At 43.5% G+C, this 15,090-nt stretch overlaps 1 protein-coding gene across 6 annotated transcripts in view; it reads right to left on the reverse strand.

Moving 5' to 3' along the window:
- Nucleotides 1-1,467, reverse strand: part of LOC146359916 (zinc finger protein 318-like) — an 83,279-nt gene extending 81,812 nt beyond the window's left edge. For all 6 annotated transcript variants that reach the window (XR_014786846.1, XR_014786847.1, XR_014786848.1 and 3 more), the window contains exon 1: nt 162-1,467. Coding sequence is in view for 2 of the 6 variants with exons in the window: in XM_084828420.1 (XP_084684546.1) it covers nt 162-755 (594 nt within the window). In the remaining 4 variants the exon portion in view is untranslated. The remainder of the gene's footprint in view (nt 1-161) is intronic.
- Between the last annotated feature and the right edge of the window lie 13,623 nt (nt 1,468-15,090).

Below are 15,090 nucleotides of genomic sequence, written 5' to 3' on the forward strand. Positions count from 1 at the left end.
TACATACTCCAGAGGGGGAGGGATGGGGGCGCCTCTCTAGACTCCGCAAAAGCTGGGGAAGGAAAGGAGCCGGCAGCCATTACCACGGATGGGGGAATGAAAGCGGAAAGCGGGGTACGTATTCCGGGGCCGCTCCAACTCCCCCGTGTCGGAGAGCGTACCCTACTACTGCGGCGCGAGAGCGGCGAGCGGCGAGAAGAGCGGCTGCTGGGCGGCGAGCGGCGGCGGCCCCGAGGAGAGGGCGAGCGGCGGCCCCAAGGAGAGGGCCAGTGGAGGCGGCGATCGACTCGAACCGACCCGGAGGTGGAGCCACCGGAGCGCGAAGTATGGGAGCCCGAGCTGCTGCTGCTGCTCTCTTTACACCGGCTGGCGACCGTCACGACCGAGCGGAGCCTGTCGCTACGTTGCATGATGAGGGCGGCGGCAGCGGCCTCAGAAGTCCGGAAGGCGGCCCGGCCGCGCTCGCTTGCCCGCTTCAAGCCTGCTCCTCTCTCTCGACCGCCCCCCTCGACGCTCCACGCGCATTGGTCCCAAGCGCCGGAAGTGAGCCGGGAGGGCGGGAGAAAGGCTTCCTTGAGATGCGCTTTCAAAATGGCGGAGCCGGAGCTTGAGTCACGCGGCTCGAGAAAGGCGGCGTGGAAAGAGGGCTCTGGGCGTCGCCAAAGCCTGTTGGGGTTCCGCGGCCGGCGCGTCGCGTTGAGTGCATGGTGCCTCTGGGGAGTATCCGCTATTAGTTCTATGTAGAGTAGACCCATTGAAATGAACAGGACTTAAGTTAGTTGTGACTAACTTACTATCATTCATTTCAGTGGGTCTCCTCTATTTGGGACTAACTTTGGATGCTAACCATGATACCTAAGCCCGCCTTTCCTGCTTTAGTTTAAGTGTTCCTCACAGGAAAGACCAAGGAAAGCACAGGAAACGCACTTGCTATCAGAAACCACGAACAGTGCTTCTTTCCAAGTAAATATGCCTAGCCTCGTGAAGTAAGAAGGGTGGCTGTCCCAGGAAAACTGCTTTAGGCTTCTCCACCCATGTGCTTCCAGGTCATAGCCCCCAAGCACCAACTTATGTAATCTGCAGGATCAAATGGAAACGTTTTTCCAAAGCTGAACTACTTCGGGCTCTTTGAATGGTCTCCCACATGTCTGGGGGTGAACATGCTAGTGCCCAGTAACAGCTAAAGTCTTGGGTTTTCCGTGGATTTCTATGGGCAGCTCTCACTTTCACCCTTGAAGTGTATGGGAGGAATTGGAACCAGCCGTGTGGGTCAGGAGTGGGGAACCTGTGGCTCTTCATCCCTAAACATTGGCCATCTTGGCTCAGGCTGATGATGGGAACTGGAGTCCAATAACATTTGGAGGACCACAGGTTCCCCACCCTTGGCCTCTGTGATAGTTTCGTCCACTCGTTGCCCGTAAAGCACCTTTCCAGGGGATGCTAGGCAGGAAAATAAGTTGGTTTCTTCTAGGGAACAAAGGGGAAGAGAAAAAAAAAAGTAGATCAGAAAACAGATTACTGCTGGATCAGACCAAGGGTCTACCTCATCCAGCATTCTGTTCACACAATGGCCAATAAGCTGTGTGTGGGAAAGTAGGATATGAGGGCAAACACATCTCGCTCATGTTTCCCAGCATCTATTGTACATAGGCACAGTGCCTGAAACTGAAGATAGAATATAGCCATAAGGACTAGTTGCCATTGATAGCTTTGTCCTCCAGTAGACCATCCTCCCCAAACTCTGCTCATTTATCCAAGGTGGAGCCAAGGAGGGAGGAGGCAGAACTGATGCACCCAAAGTCAGAGCAGAATGTTAAGAAAGAGTTATGTTGTTCCAATGTTCTTCTGGATGCTTACGAGTCCCCTGCCACCAAACAGTACATCCACACATGATATTAACTAGGCCAACACAGATCATCCTTACACAATCGAGGCTCCAATGGTGCTGCAAACCCAAAGGAAGAACTAAGGAATTCAGCTCAAATACATTCTGGAAAATAATTTTCCCATTTTGCTCCTCCATTTTTTTGTGTGTGTGGGAGGGAAATACTAGGAGAGTTCACACTTTACATTGCCTTTAATTTTTTGTGTATCCACATTTGTAATGTGATGTCCGCTGCAAAGAATGCATGGCCAACAGTGGATCCTATCCTCACCGTAGCCTGTGATGTGAATGGGCAAAGAGAGGCAGAAATCAGGAGGGGATGGAACTGAGTACAAACTACAACAGATGGAGTTGCACTAGATCTACCCCCTTCAAAAACTTTGCCAGGATGTGCCCCTTCAACAACTGGGTGTATTAATCCTTGGAATATTACGTTTTTTGAGGAGAAAATACAGATCATGCATATATAACCTGACTTGTCCAGCAAAGGGTGTTGCAGAATAACTGGAAAAAAATGTGCTTTTAATCTCAATGGAGCTTGAAGATGGCTGAATGTCCTAGTAAGTTTTCAGCCTGATCCTATGTGTATTAACTCTGAGGTAGGTCCTGCTGAGTTCATGCTAGGTTTATTGGGATTTACTTCCAAAGAAGTGCAGAGGATTACAGCCTTTATCTTGCATGCCTTTCTCTATAATATAATCCCTGTTGAACAGCTAGGAAAGTTGAAGCTCAGGTTTAGTTCTTATAAACAGCAAATGAGCTGGCAAATCTGTTTCTGTCTACAGTCTCAAATATATCATTTGAGACTGTAGACAGAGGCTCATATGATACTGTTTACCGAAACAAAACAAAAAAATCCACCTGTTACCACCACATCTGGTGTTTGTGAGAACTAAACCTCTGAATTGGCAAGCACCAGAGACAGTTGCATATCTCATTTTCTCAGTTTTTGATCAGGTCACCTCCCTTGTGGACCTCCCCATTCCTTGTGGGAATGCTGTGGACATAATATACCTCAACTTCAGCAAAGCTTTTGACAAAGTGTCCCATGATGTCCTGATTATGAAACTAGCTAAAAGTGGGCTAGATGAAACAACTATCAGGTGGATCCACAGCTGGCTACAGGATCGAACTCAAAGAGTGCTTATCAGTGGGATCTTCTCAAACTGCGGAGAGGTCATGAGTGGGGTACCGCACGGCTCAGTCCTGGGCCCAGTGCTCTTCAACATTTTTATTAATGACTTGGAGGAGGAGGTGCAGGGAATGATGACACAAAATTGGGTAGGATAGCTAATACCCTGGAAGACAGAAACAAAATTCAAAGTTGTCTTGATAGGCTGGAGTGCTGAGCAGAAAACAACAGAATGACATTTAATAGGGATAAATGCCAAGTTCTGCACCTAGGAAAAAGAAACCAAATGCACAGTTACAAGATGGGGGATACGTGGCTTAACAACACGACAAGCGAGAAGGATCTTGGAATTGTTGTCGATCACAAGCTGAATATGAGCCAACAATGTGATGCGGCTGCAAAAAAGGCAAATGATATTTGGGGCTGCAGGGGAAGGAGCTTGGCAGGAGTCTGTGAGGAAGGAGTGGCCAGAGTCTGCTGCACCTCTGGAGCCTGAGCCTGTGTTTGTCTCTGTCCCTGCCCACCAGGTATTTAAGGCGGGGTTGCCAGAGGCAGCGCCTCAGCGCATGCCTCAGCGACGCGCCAAGTGCGCACTTGGTGTCGCACTTGGCGTCACACAGGAGGCTATCTACGTCAAGAGACTTCTCCAACTCCAGTGGTCCCTACATTACATTGGAACATACTGTGGCGGGATGACCCATTGTGCAACAGCTGAAGAACATTCCATGGAATCTGGTCTCACCACTGTTCTGTTCTAGCAAATTGGGTGCTACTCTCTGATAATCTACTGAGGACTGGGAGTTACATATTGGTCGACAATCCAAGATGGCGATGGAGTAGTAACTTGTTCAGGCATTCCTCCCTATCTGCAAATTACTGGGGAGTCGCTTGTGGCCCGCCTATGGATTAAGGACCCTTGCCTGTCGTCTCCTCTCTGTGGCAAACCAGAGCTTCTGGCAGGATCTAGCCCTTGAGTCCTGAATTAGCAGCTGCTGTCAAGTTTTACCTGCTCCCTTTCCTCTGCAGTTGTTTTCTTTGAATATTGTCCGTGTCTATTTAAGTTAGTGTGTTTGCGCTTATGTGTCAGTGTTTGTGTGCTTGTGGGGTTGAAACTTTTGAATGAAATGAACTGGTGAACCCCACAGCGCTGGCAACTAAGGTTGTATTTTATTTTAATGTGCTTGCTGGCCTAGCTCAAGCTATTGTAATTTATTTCATTGTGAATTTTCTGCTTTGTCTTAATTTTTACTTTTTTTAATTAAATTTATTTTAATTATCAAGTATGGTTCTCACAAGACAAGCGTGTAAGTCCTTGGGGATCTTCTCTCCCCCAGTGCTTGACCTCCCCCCCAAAAAAAAACAAATAAACAAAAATTCCATCCTTTTTTGCTTTAAGAGAGAAAGACGGCAATAAGTCTTCCTGTTCTCATTCCACCTCATCAGTCTGCCCTAATATCTTGGATTGGTCTGTAAATTACCTCCCTTGTAACAATTCTACCACATCGGATATGGAAGGGGAAATTGATCTTGCAACAGAAATTGCCCAAGCCAACATCGCACATGCAAGTACAAAAGAGTCCCCTCCTGCATGGCTGGGAGGTAACCATAGGACTCTGTGTTTACTCTTGATTCTTCCCCTATCCTAATGGTGGAAATTCCTCCATCGGTGAAGAGGGAGCTTAAAGTGGGAATGGATCCCACTGCGGGTTTAAACCCTATTGCTCACTTTAAGAACCAGTTAGATTTAATCATTGAAGCCCTGGACTTAACAAATACATTTTTGGAATAATGCTACAGTTTGTTAACTACCATGGCTGAATGATATAAGAACTTTGAGGCCTCAATGGACACCCTCTCAAAAAGCAAAGTTATAAATGATGGACTCCCTTCTACAATAGGTCAAAAAAAGGGCACAGTTAACAAACAGCTTAATAAAGTAAAGAAAAATAGTCAAACTAGGAAGATAGATAAAAGAAAGTCTAAAAATGTTAAAACCTTTAGGAACAGTAAAAAAAAAAAATCCCAACACTACAATAAAATGAATTTCTGCAAACTTTTCAAATTATTAGATGATCTCCTCCCAAAGTCACCAAAACATCAGCAGCAGCAAAGAAAGAAGCTTAAGACATGATTATTTAAAAGAGCATCTGCTGCCGCTAAGGGATTATCGAAACCTTTAACTGAGACCCCTGAGAGCAGGATTCCTAGTGTCTCTCCTTCTGCACAAGATGTAATATAAGATCCATGGCAGCATGTACTTGTCCTTGGGACAGACTTAAAGATCAAAAACCCAAATGGAACGCATAAAAGAATTAAGCCAAAGATAAATGAAAGATGGTGTTTAGTTCTAAGCTGCCAAAAGTTGTTTTTTTCCAAATTTCCCAAAGGCTCACTTTCTCAAATAGAAAGTAACATGCACTTCCTTCAATTGGTTGATAAAGTAACTCTGCAGCTCATTAATTTTGATGAGTTACTAAACACAGAGTATTTGTTTTATGATTATCATCACGCCTGCTCTGTGGTGACTTTTAGTTCTTGGCAAGTTTTGAAGAACATATATGATAAAAAAGAGGATTATCTAAAACTGGGACTGTTTGTGTCTAGATATTTTGAAGATCATAACATAATGGCTATATACCATAAGGATCCAGGATCATTACTCATCACTTGTAATACTGGGAAGTTAATCTGTTTAGAAGATTTTTGGTATCAGGGCCATTCTCTTTACCCAAATACGTCAAATACGTTAGAAGAAGAACACTTAGCGCTTCAAAAGCAAAATGCCCCTGTAAAAGAAGTATTCCTTCTTCACACCCAAGCCCCAGATACAGCTCTACCAGTATGGGGAGAACTACCAGAGATAACACATAGTCAGCTCCATCTTGACCTGCAGTGCAGGGAGGAGGATAAATCTCTATTTACTCTAAATGAAGAATATAAATTTGGAGAGCAACTCTTCCCTGAAGAGTGTAAGCTGTTGAAAAGCTGTGATGCCCTTCCGGGGTGGGATCAACAGGTGATTTTAATGAGACTATCCTCTTTACCAAAATTATTAACATCTAAGCATCATCAGGGCACAGGGACTTCTCTGAGTAATTCTCTTCCAGTTGGCCATCCCCCACAACAAGCAGAAGTGGTCTCAAGCAAGAGAGAGACTAATCCATCTAGGAGGTTGTTCATAATGGGAGAATGTAGACCCCCTTCTCCCAATCTCCCGGAGAACAAATGTGGGGAGGAAAAGCCAGCACATTTACAACCTTATCAAGAGGATTTATTCAAACCATTCTCTGGTATACGTGATACAGGTATTGCCAACTCTGCCCCTTCAAAGAGTCCAGATTTGGTCCAGCAGGGCTATTTTCAAAACAACTCCAAAGTGTTGTGGCAGAAGTTAATCCACTGCCTACCCCTTTTGTACCTGCAATAAGAGATAAAATTACTGCCTATTTACTGACTCCAACTATACTACATGTTGCTCAAAATTGTATAGTTGAAGACCATACCATAGGAGTAGACCCTCTATGTGAATATCACCAACCTGTACCTAATAAAAGTCAATCAAAGGGCAGAAACTATAGAAAAGAAGCCACAGACATTCAGTGTAATAGAGAGAGACCTGGTAAACCTGCCCCTAGCATGTCTGTAGAGGTAGAGCAATGTTGACTACCCACCCATTCTCGCTCTAAACACCCTGTGTGGATGAAGATTCTCTCCTGGAACATTGCAGGTTGGATCTCTAAACTAGCAGATGAGAACTCTAACAAATTCTGTGCCCAATTTCAAATCATTCTTATTCAAGAATCCTGGTTCACATTAACAACTTTTCCCTCTCTACCTGGGTATGTTTCCTATTCCTCACCTGCAATTAAAGTAGAAAATAAAGGGCATCCAAGAGGTGGTCTTGCCATGCTGTCTCAGTTGACCAATTATACTATCTGTTGATATAGGCTTTACTAACAATATCATAACCCTTCAAATTGCCTGGACATCTGGTTAAATTTTTTTCCTGATTAATATTTACTGTCCCCCATATAATTTAAAGGACGAGGGATCCCAAATTTGGTCAGATTTAGATCATGTACTTACTTTTTTATTTGACACTAATATCGATCCTCTAATTATATTAACAGGAGACATGAATGCCAGAACTGGGCAAAATAACAACACAATAGGAGAAAAGATGGGATGAAGCCCTGAAGAGCTCACCCATCTCCCCGTCAGGAACTCTAAAGATTCTGGGATTAATAAAGCCGGCCAATTACTATTTGCCCTTGTTCTTAAATTCCATCTACATATTTGTAATGGGAAGGATGGAGATTATGATACTGATTTATACATATATTGGACCGAGGGGCAAGAGTGTGTTGGATTTTATGATCCTCTCTCAACCAGTTGCAGCCCATTTTCTGAACTTCAAGATTGCCATCAGGCCAGAGAGTGATCATAAGCCAATCCAACTCTCTCTTTCTTTGACCATGGGATCAATTCCCTTACCTACAATACCATCAGAAAATCTGACTGTTCAAGGCGAAAGACGTATATAGTGTAATGGAAAGATCCAGGAAGAGATATCTCAGTTCCTGGTGTCCCCTGGAATGCTGTTACTAAGAGATAAACTTCTGACTGCCGGAGATTCCCTGGTAATCTTCGAGAAAATGGTTCAAATGATTAGACCATGATTAGTCACTTTAGAGGTAACTAATAATGATTTATTAGTCACCTCTAAAGCTATCCATTCACTGAAACCTCCTAATAGAGGTTGGTTTGATGCTGAGTGCAGATCCCAGAAGCGTACTCTAGCAAAGGCCATAAGAAAACTGAGGTATGAGGACTCTGTAGAAAATTTTACTTGTTTTATATTTCTCCAAAGAAAATATAAGAGTTTGTTGCGCTCAAAAAAGAATGAATACATGCACAAATCATGGATGAAATTGGGCCTGGCGGCTATGGACAAGGATTCATCCTGATGTTGGGCTTTAGTAACCAAAGGGTTCCGTGGTTTTAGTATTTTTTTATTATTTTTTTATTATTAAATTTATTAATCGCCCATCTGGCTGGTCACCCAGCCACTCTGGGCGATGTACAACATACCATAAAACAATTTAAAACAATAAAATTCTACCATAAAATTGTTTTTAAAATACCCTAACCCACCCCAAATAGTATCCCTATTGACAATAAAATTACATCAATGCAGTGGCACACCTGTTTTTCTGCACTCTACAGTCACTCCTCACCTTGGACTGCTACAGCCCTACTATATAATACAAAACTAATGTTGTCCCCTCATTGTCTTGAAGGGGATCCAGTTACTGCAGATGAGATAAAAGGCTCAGAGAATTGCTCAGAGCAAATTCTGATTGGTGGTGTCCCGTCCTTGCCACCATATTCACTTTTATAAATTCTCATGGGAGAGCTCCTCAGGGCTGGGGGGTGAGTATCATAGTCCCAATTAATAAGAAAGGCTCTAAGTCCGATCCGAAGAACTTTAAACCAATTAGTCTGCTAAGTATCATCTCTAAATTATTCACCAAATATCTATTACGCAGACTAGAGTCTTGGGGTGCTGAAAACGCAATCATTGCTGAACAACAGGCAGGGTTTAGAAAGGGAAAGTCCACAATAGACCAGTGTTTTGCTCTTCACCATCTTATTCAAAAATACTCTCAACATGGTAGAAAAGAACTATTCACGGCTTTTGTGGACTTCAGCTCAGCTTTTGATCTTATCGACAGAAGTTGCCTATGGGAAAAGTTATCTATCACAAATATTGACAGAAGGTTGCTCTATTTAATTAAAATGCTCCACTCTAATACCTCTCTCAGAGTCAGACTTGGGGCAAATGGCCTGCTTTCAGAAAACATCTTGACCAAAAGGGGTGTACATCAGGGCTGCCTTTTGGCTCCCTTCCTGCTCAATTTTTACAATATCGTTCAAGGACTGAGCGGCTTGGAATTATTTCCTGCCACAATTCTGAATGTAAAACTCTCAGTCTTTCTGTATGCTGATGACATTGTCATTTTTTCAACTACACTAATTGGAATGCGGAGACTATTGACTGAACTGAACATGTTCTGTACAAGTGAACATCTAATAATCATTCCAAAACTAAAGTGGTAGTTTTTGGAAATAAGAAAAAAAAATACATACCTGGAAACTGGATAATAAACCCACAGCACAGTTTGAAATATCTAGGACTTGGGTTTAATGCTCTTCTTTAATGGAAATGCAACTTGGAGGCTAAGTGGAAGACCTCCCACTGCATATATTCTCTGATGCGTTTCTTTAAATCTTGAGGGGGAAGCATGGTTACACCAGCAATTGAGATATTTCTGAGGAAGATATTGCCCCAATTGCTGTATGATGTGGAGATTTGGGGATATACAAATGTTTATATCCTAGAGTTGGTACAGAACTCCTTCATGAGATCCCTTCTAGCTGTCCCCAAGCTACACCAGCCCCCATATTGCGGGCAGAGACAGCAATACTCTCTATTGAAGCACAGGTGCATGCTGCACCTGCTCTGTACTGGCTGAAGGTGTCATGTAGGCATGACTCCTGCTTACCTAAAAAGTGTCTTTTAGAACAACTGCAAACGCCAACACAAAATTCTTGGGTAAAATCTGTAAAACTCATTTTATAGAACTATGGGATTAGTACAGATGTTTCCTTGTAGAGCTGTTTTACTCTTCTAACTCTGACAGAGTAAAACAGCTCTACAAGGAAAGAATTTCTCTATATGCACAACGTTGAGATCTACATTCCATCTCCAATATGTCATACTCGACCTGGCATCCCCTGTATAAAACAATGTATGGGTTGGAGTGCTACTTCACTCAGCTCACTGTTGCTCCCATAAGAAAGTAATTTACAGCCCTGAGAGTACAGAGCATGCCCTCTGCTTTCCTGGATGGAAGATTTTAAAAAGTCGTATTCGATCTGTGATTTTCCCTCTCTACCTGGGTATGTTTCCTATTCCTCACCTGCAATTAAAGTAGAAAATAAAGGGCATCCAAGAGGTGGTCTTGCCACGCTGTCTCAGTTGACTTTAACCCAATTATATCATCTGTTGATATAGGCTTTACTAACAATATCATAACCCTCCAAATTGCCTGGACATCTGGTTTAAAAATTTTCCTGATGCGAGTCCGGTGAGGTTGAGCATATTGATCTCTATGTCCTTCGTTGCCCCCTCTATGAGTCCCCAAGAGCCAAATTCCTTCAGTATACTCTTAATTCTTTGGAAAATAGATCCCCTATGGAACAGGTTTGCTCTTTGCTGGCAGGTAATTATTATATTACACTACAGGTTGCCAAATTTGCTTGTGCTGCCAGGAAGCTGAGGGCAAGGCATTTAACTGCTCTTCCCAGCCAATCTTATGGGAAGGCTTGTGCCTGTGGTATTGTCCTGGTCTGAAGTGTCATTTTCTTGTTTTATTATAAATATTTTAATTCTCCTCCTTTGTATTTTTACTGTAATGTATTTTATCTGTCTTCTTCTTCCTCTTCTGGTCTCTTACTCATGTATTTTAATTGTTATTTTAACTTGAAATTGTGATGGCCTTTGGCTTTAAACCAATAAAGATCTGTACTTGTACTATTTTGGGCTGCATTAATAGAAGCATAGCTTCCAAATCCCAGGAAGTACTAGTTCCCCTCTACTCAGCACTGGTTAGGCCTCATCTGGAGTACTGTGTCCAGTTCTGGGCACCACACTTTAAGAAGGATGCAGACAAGCTGGAGAGGGTTCAGAGGAGGGCAACAAAGATGAACAGGGGACTGGAAACAAAGCCCTATGAAGAGAGACTGAAAGAACTGGGCATGTTTAGCCTTGAGAAGAGAAGACTGAGGGGAGAGATGATAGCACTCTTCAAGTATTTGAAAGGCTGTCACAAAGAGGAAGGCCAGGATCTCTTCTCAATCATGCCAGAGTGCAGGACACAAAATAATGGGCTCTAGTTACAGGAAGCCAGACTCCGGCTGAACATCAGAAAAAACGTCCTGACTGTTAGAGCAATACGACAATGGAACCAATTACCTAGGGCGGTGGTGGGCTCTCCCACACTGGAGGCATTCAAGATGAAGCTGGACAGCCATCTGTCAGGGATGCGTTGACTTAGATTCCTGCATTGAGCAGCGGGTTGAACTCGATGGTCTTCTAGGCCCCTTCCAACACTACTATTCTATGATTCTATGATTCTATGATCTGTTGTTAAATGCCTGTTCATGAAAAATAAGTACTCAGTATGGCTACATATTACTCCCAGTATTAGAAGCATTATGCCTCCCAATACCATATTCTGGGGAACTGGAGTGGGAGTGCTATTGCCCTCATATCCTGCTTTGTGGGCTTCCCATTGGGGCACCTGCTTGGCCACTGTGGGAACAGAATACTGGAGTAGAGAGGCCTCTAGTCTGAGCCAGCAGGCCTCTTCTTATATTCCTATGCCTGTGGTATTGTGGCAGTAGCTAAAACTGAGTACCTCTACTTTCCCTTCACCTCCTTTATGGTATTCTAATAAAAGTGAGGGCAGCCCTTTTGAGGTTTGTGCTCTTTCCACAAGGCACAGCTTATGCTACTAGGTTGAACACTGTCCTGGACCCAGACTGAGTGCTGGTGATGCATGTTAGGAAGGTGGCAGAGTTTGATTTCCTGCCATTCTCTGCCAGAAACAGGCCTCCTTATTTCAGCACCTCCTGCACAGTGGGCAGCAGTGACCTCCCTGCAGAGACTCTCGGACTTGATAATTCGTATCTCATAACTGTGAGCCTTCTCCTCTACAGTGTGGGCCCCTTCCCTGACATTTTCTTCCATTTGCAGCATAGTGAGACATGCACTCAGCATCCCATTCAGCGTCCAGCTTATGAGTTGGGAGCAGGCAATAGAACATTCTCTGCCAAGGACAGCAGAGGGAGGCAGTAGGAGATTCATGCCACACCTCATGCTGAAGAGGGTAGGATCTATGAAGAGTGGCATTCCCTCTCAGGTTGAGAAGTGGATGAAGAATGATGCCTTTTGCACAAGAAATAATATCTTCCTGTAGAGGGCCTGTGATTTATAAAAAACAAACATAATACCTCCCCCCCCATGATCAAGTGTGAGTTGTCACCACTACCTACCACTTACTGATCCCAGATCCCTCTGTTCTTCTGTCTCTCCTTCCCAATGGATGACTGAAGGCATTGGATTTCATGGGCAAACTATGCATAGTCTTCAGATAAACTTGCCTTTAGATAAAGTCCTGCCCACTCACCCTAATTTCACCCTTGTGCTTTTAGGCTCAATCACTCTGGAGAAAACCTCATGGCTTTGTCCTGAACCAACTTTTCCCTGACATAAAACCTTTCTTCCTTCTAGGAGCAGGCTGCCTGCCCTGACTTGATACAAAACATTCAAGTGAAATGTATTGAAACCATTGTGGTCAAAGCTGTCACCTTAATGCATTTCCTATTTCTTATTCTCTGAAGCCGGCATAGCAACACAACCCTACACAAAGCTGACATAATAGGAAAATGCCTGTTTATTTCTTTGCTCCTTTTCTTTTACTCAGATCCATTTGTCAGCTGCTTCCCTTCCCTTCTGCATTCCTTTTTTTCTGCTGCTTCCTATGCCTGGAGCAGCTTCCCTTCCCTTCCTTTCGGCTCCTCAGGCCTGTAAATCCCCCCACCCCCATCTACTTCCACAAGGCTTGTCCTCAGTCTTTATAAGCAGGACACAATTCAACTGGTGTTTGTGGAGCAAAAGGACAGATATTGGTACTGTGTGTAGCTTGCAGCATCCTTCTTGAGGATCTTACCTTTGGGGATTTTTTTGAAAGCAAAATGTTAGCCCTTAAACCTGCAAGGATGTGCTCAAAAGCGTGAAGGCAATAATCTCAAAAATCAGCCTAAGCAGGATTTCCAAGGACAATTGTGTCCCACCAAGCTCTTTGTCTCTCCCATGTCTAGCAGAAATAGAATAAATAATGTAAAATAAGCTGATCCAGGCAAATTTGCAGTTTAGACAATGGACAAAGTCCAGCTTCTCTTGGTGCAAAGTTCTAGCAACCATGGGTTATTGTATGCAGTTTTCATTACATTGTTCCCAAATTTTTCCTTCTTTTCCTGTTATCTTTTTTATCTATCCAAGATTGTAAATCCTCCAGACATAAACTAATCTGGACAGCTCCTTTGGGCAAGTACATAATGCCTTCTCATTGTTTCACTACTTTGGAAACTTAAGATTTTAAAGACAACTTGTCAATTGACACAGGGCTACTAGAAATGGGGAAGGGGATTCCTAAGCCCCACTGAGCATGTGGTACTTGCCATATGGCCCTCTGATCTCAGCTCATTGACTGTAACACAACTGTGCCTATCCTGGTGTGACTGCTAAAACATTTGATTGTGTAAAATGCTTCACTTATGTTATTTCAGTAATCCTTACAATAAATGTGTGAGGTAGGTTCTTCTTCCCTAGATTACAGATGAGGGGTGAGGCTGAGAGAGAGTGGCTTGACTCAGGCCCTGGTTTAGTGAGTTCGTGGCTGAGGTGAAATTTGAACGAGGGACTTCTCTGCTCACATTCTTCGCTGCTATATAACACTGAACAAGTTCAATGTACAGAGGAAACACTCCCTATGGAATGCAGCTCCATCAGCCCCTTCAGCAATTATTTATTTCTGCATTAAGTGTCTGGAATGGTTATTAAGACTAACCACATTGAAATGCAAGTCAAGGCTTAAGTATAAGAAAGAGCCAGCAGAAGATGTATTTTACTTCATTGCTACTGAGACTCACTTGTGACTGTTTAAGATTGTCTCATTTATTTGCAGACGGGTGGCTGTGTTAGTCGGTTGCAGCAAAAACAACAGAGTCCTGTGGCACCTTAAAGGCTAACAAATTTATTCTGGCATAAGCTTTTGTGGACAGTGTCCATTAACATTTATACCAGAATAAATGTGTTAGTCTTTAAACTGCCACAAGGCTTGTTGTTTCTAATTTATTTGGTATAGCAAGGCATCCAAATGTAAACAATTGTTTATTGTTTATTGTTTAAACAAGGAATATCTGCCCAGGATTGCGGGCACAGAAGAACCGTGTTGTTGTTTATTCGGTCAGTCGCTTCCGACTCGTGACTTCATGGACCAGCCCACACCAGAGCTTCCTGTCGGCTGTCGCCACCCCCAGCTCCCCCAAGGTCGAGTCCGTCACCTCCAGAATATCATCCACCCACCTTGCCCTTGGTCGGCCCCTCTTCCTTTTGCCTTCCACTTTCCCTAGCATCAGCATCTTCTCCAGGGTATCCTGTCTTCTCATTATGTGGCCAAAGTACTTCAGTTTTGCCTTTAATATCTTTCCCTCAAGTGAGCAGTCTGGTTTGATTTCCTGGAGTATGGATTGGTTTGATCTTCTTGCAGTCCAAGGCACTCTCAGAATTTTCCTCCAGCACCACAGTTCAAGAAGAACCGTAGAGCCCTGCATATGGCACATTTGATCCACATATACCCCACTTGTGCTAATCTCAGGCTCATGCCCCCATCAACTCTCAATCTACCATAGGACTTATCAATCTTCAACTACTAGGATTGGTCTGCAGGAGCTGAAAAAAAGGGCTTCAGCTATTGGGCGATATAGAAATGAAATAAATAACATAATAAATAATAAAATCTGCTCTCACCTCTGAACAGAGGCTTGAACGGGTGACACCCAAGCAACAGAAAGTTATTCTTGTCCTATCATTTGTGGCTGGGATCTTTCCTCACTGCCCCAACCACCCACATTGAGCCATGAAAGCTGTGGTGGATTTGGCTGGGATGGGGAACAGCTTCATATCCTGCACTGAAACATAGTTTGAAAATGGCTGGGCAAGTCACATGTTTCCCCATCTTAACCCAACTCACAGGTTTGGTGAGAATGCAATTGAATGGAGATTTAAAAATTCTAAAGTAGCCTGTACATGGAAAAGTGCAAAGGAAATGACAAATTTTCCCCTAGCCTCTACTCTCCAAAGGCATGTTGTTTTTAGTACTCTATCTTCACCTTTGGGCCAATTCTCCTAGACTCTTTAGAGTAGCTGAGAATGGCAGCACAC

This window comes from Heloderma suspectum, chromosome 1, assembly GCF_057233095.1.
Source record: "Heloderma suspectum isolate Gila_16-S chromosome 1, 16-S_ref, whole genome shotgun sequence".
In the NCBI taxonomy this organism is placed as follows: domain Eukaryota; kingdom Metazoa; phylum Chordata; class Lepidosauria; order Squamata; family Helodermatidae; genus Heloderma; species Heloderma suspectum.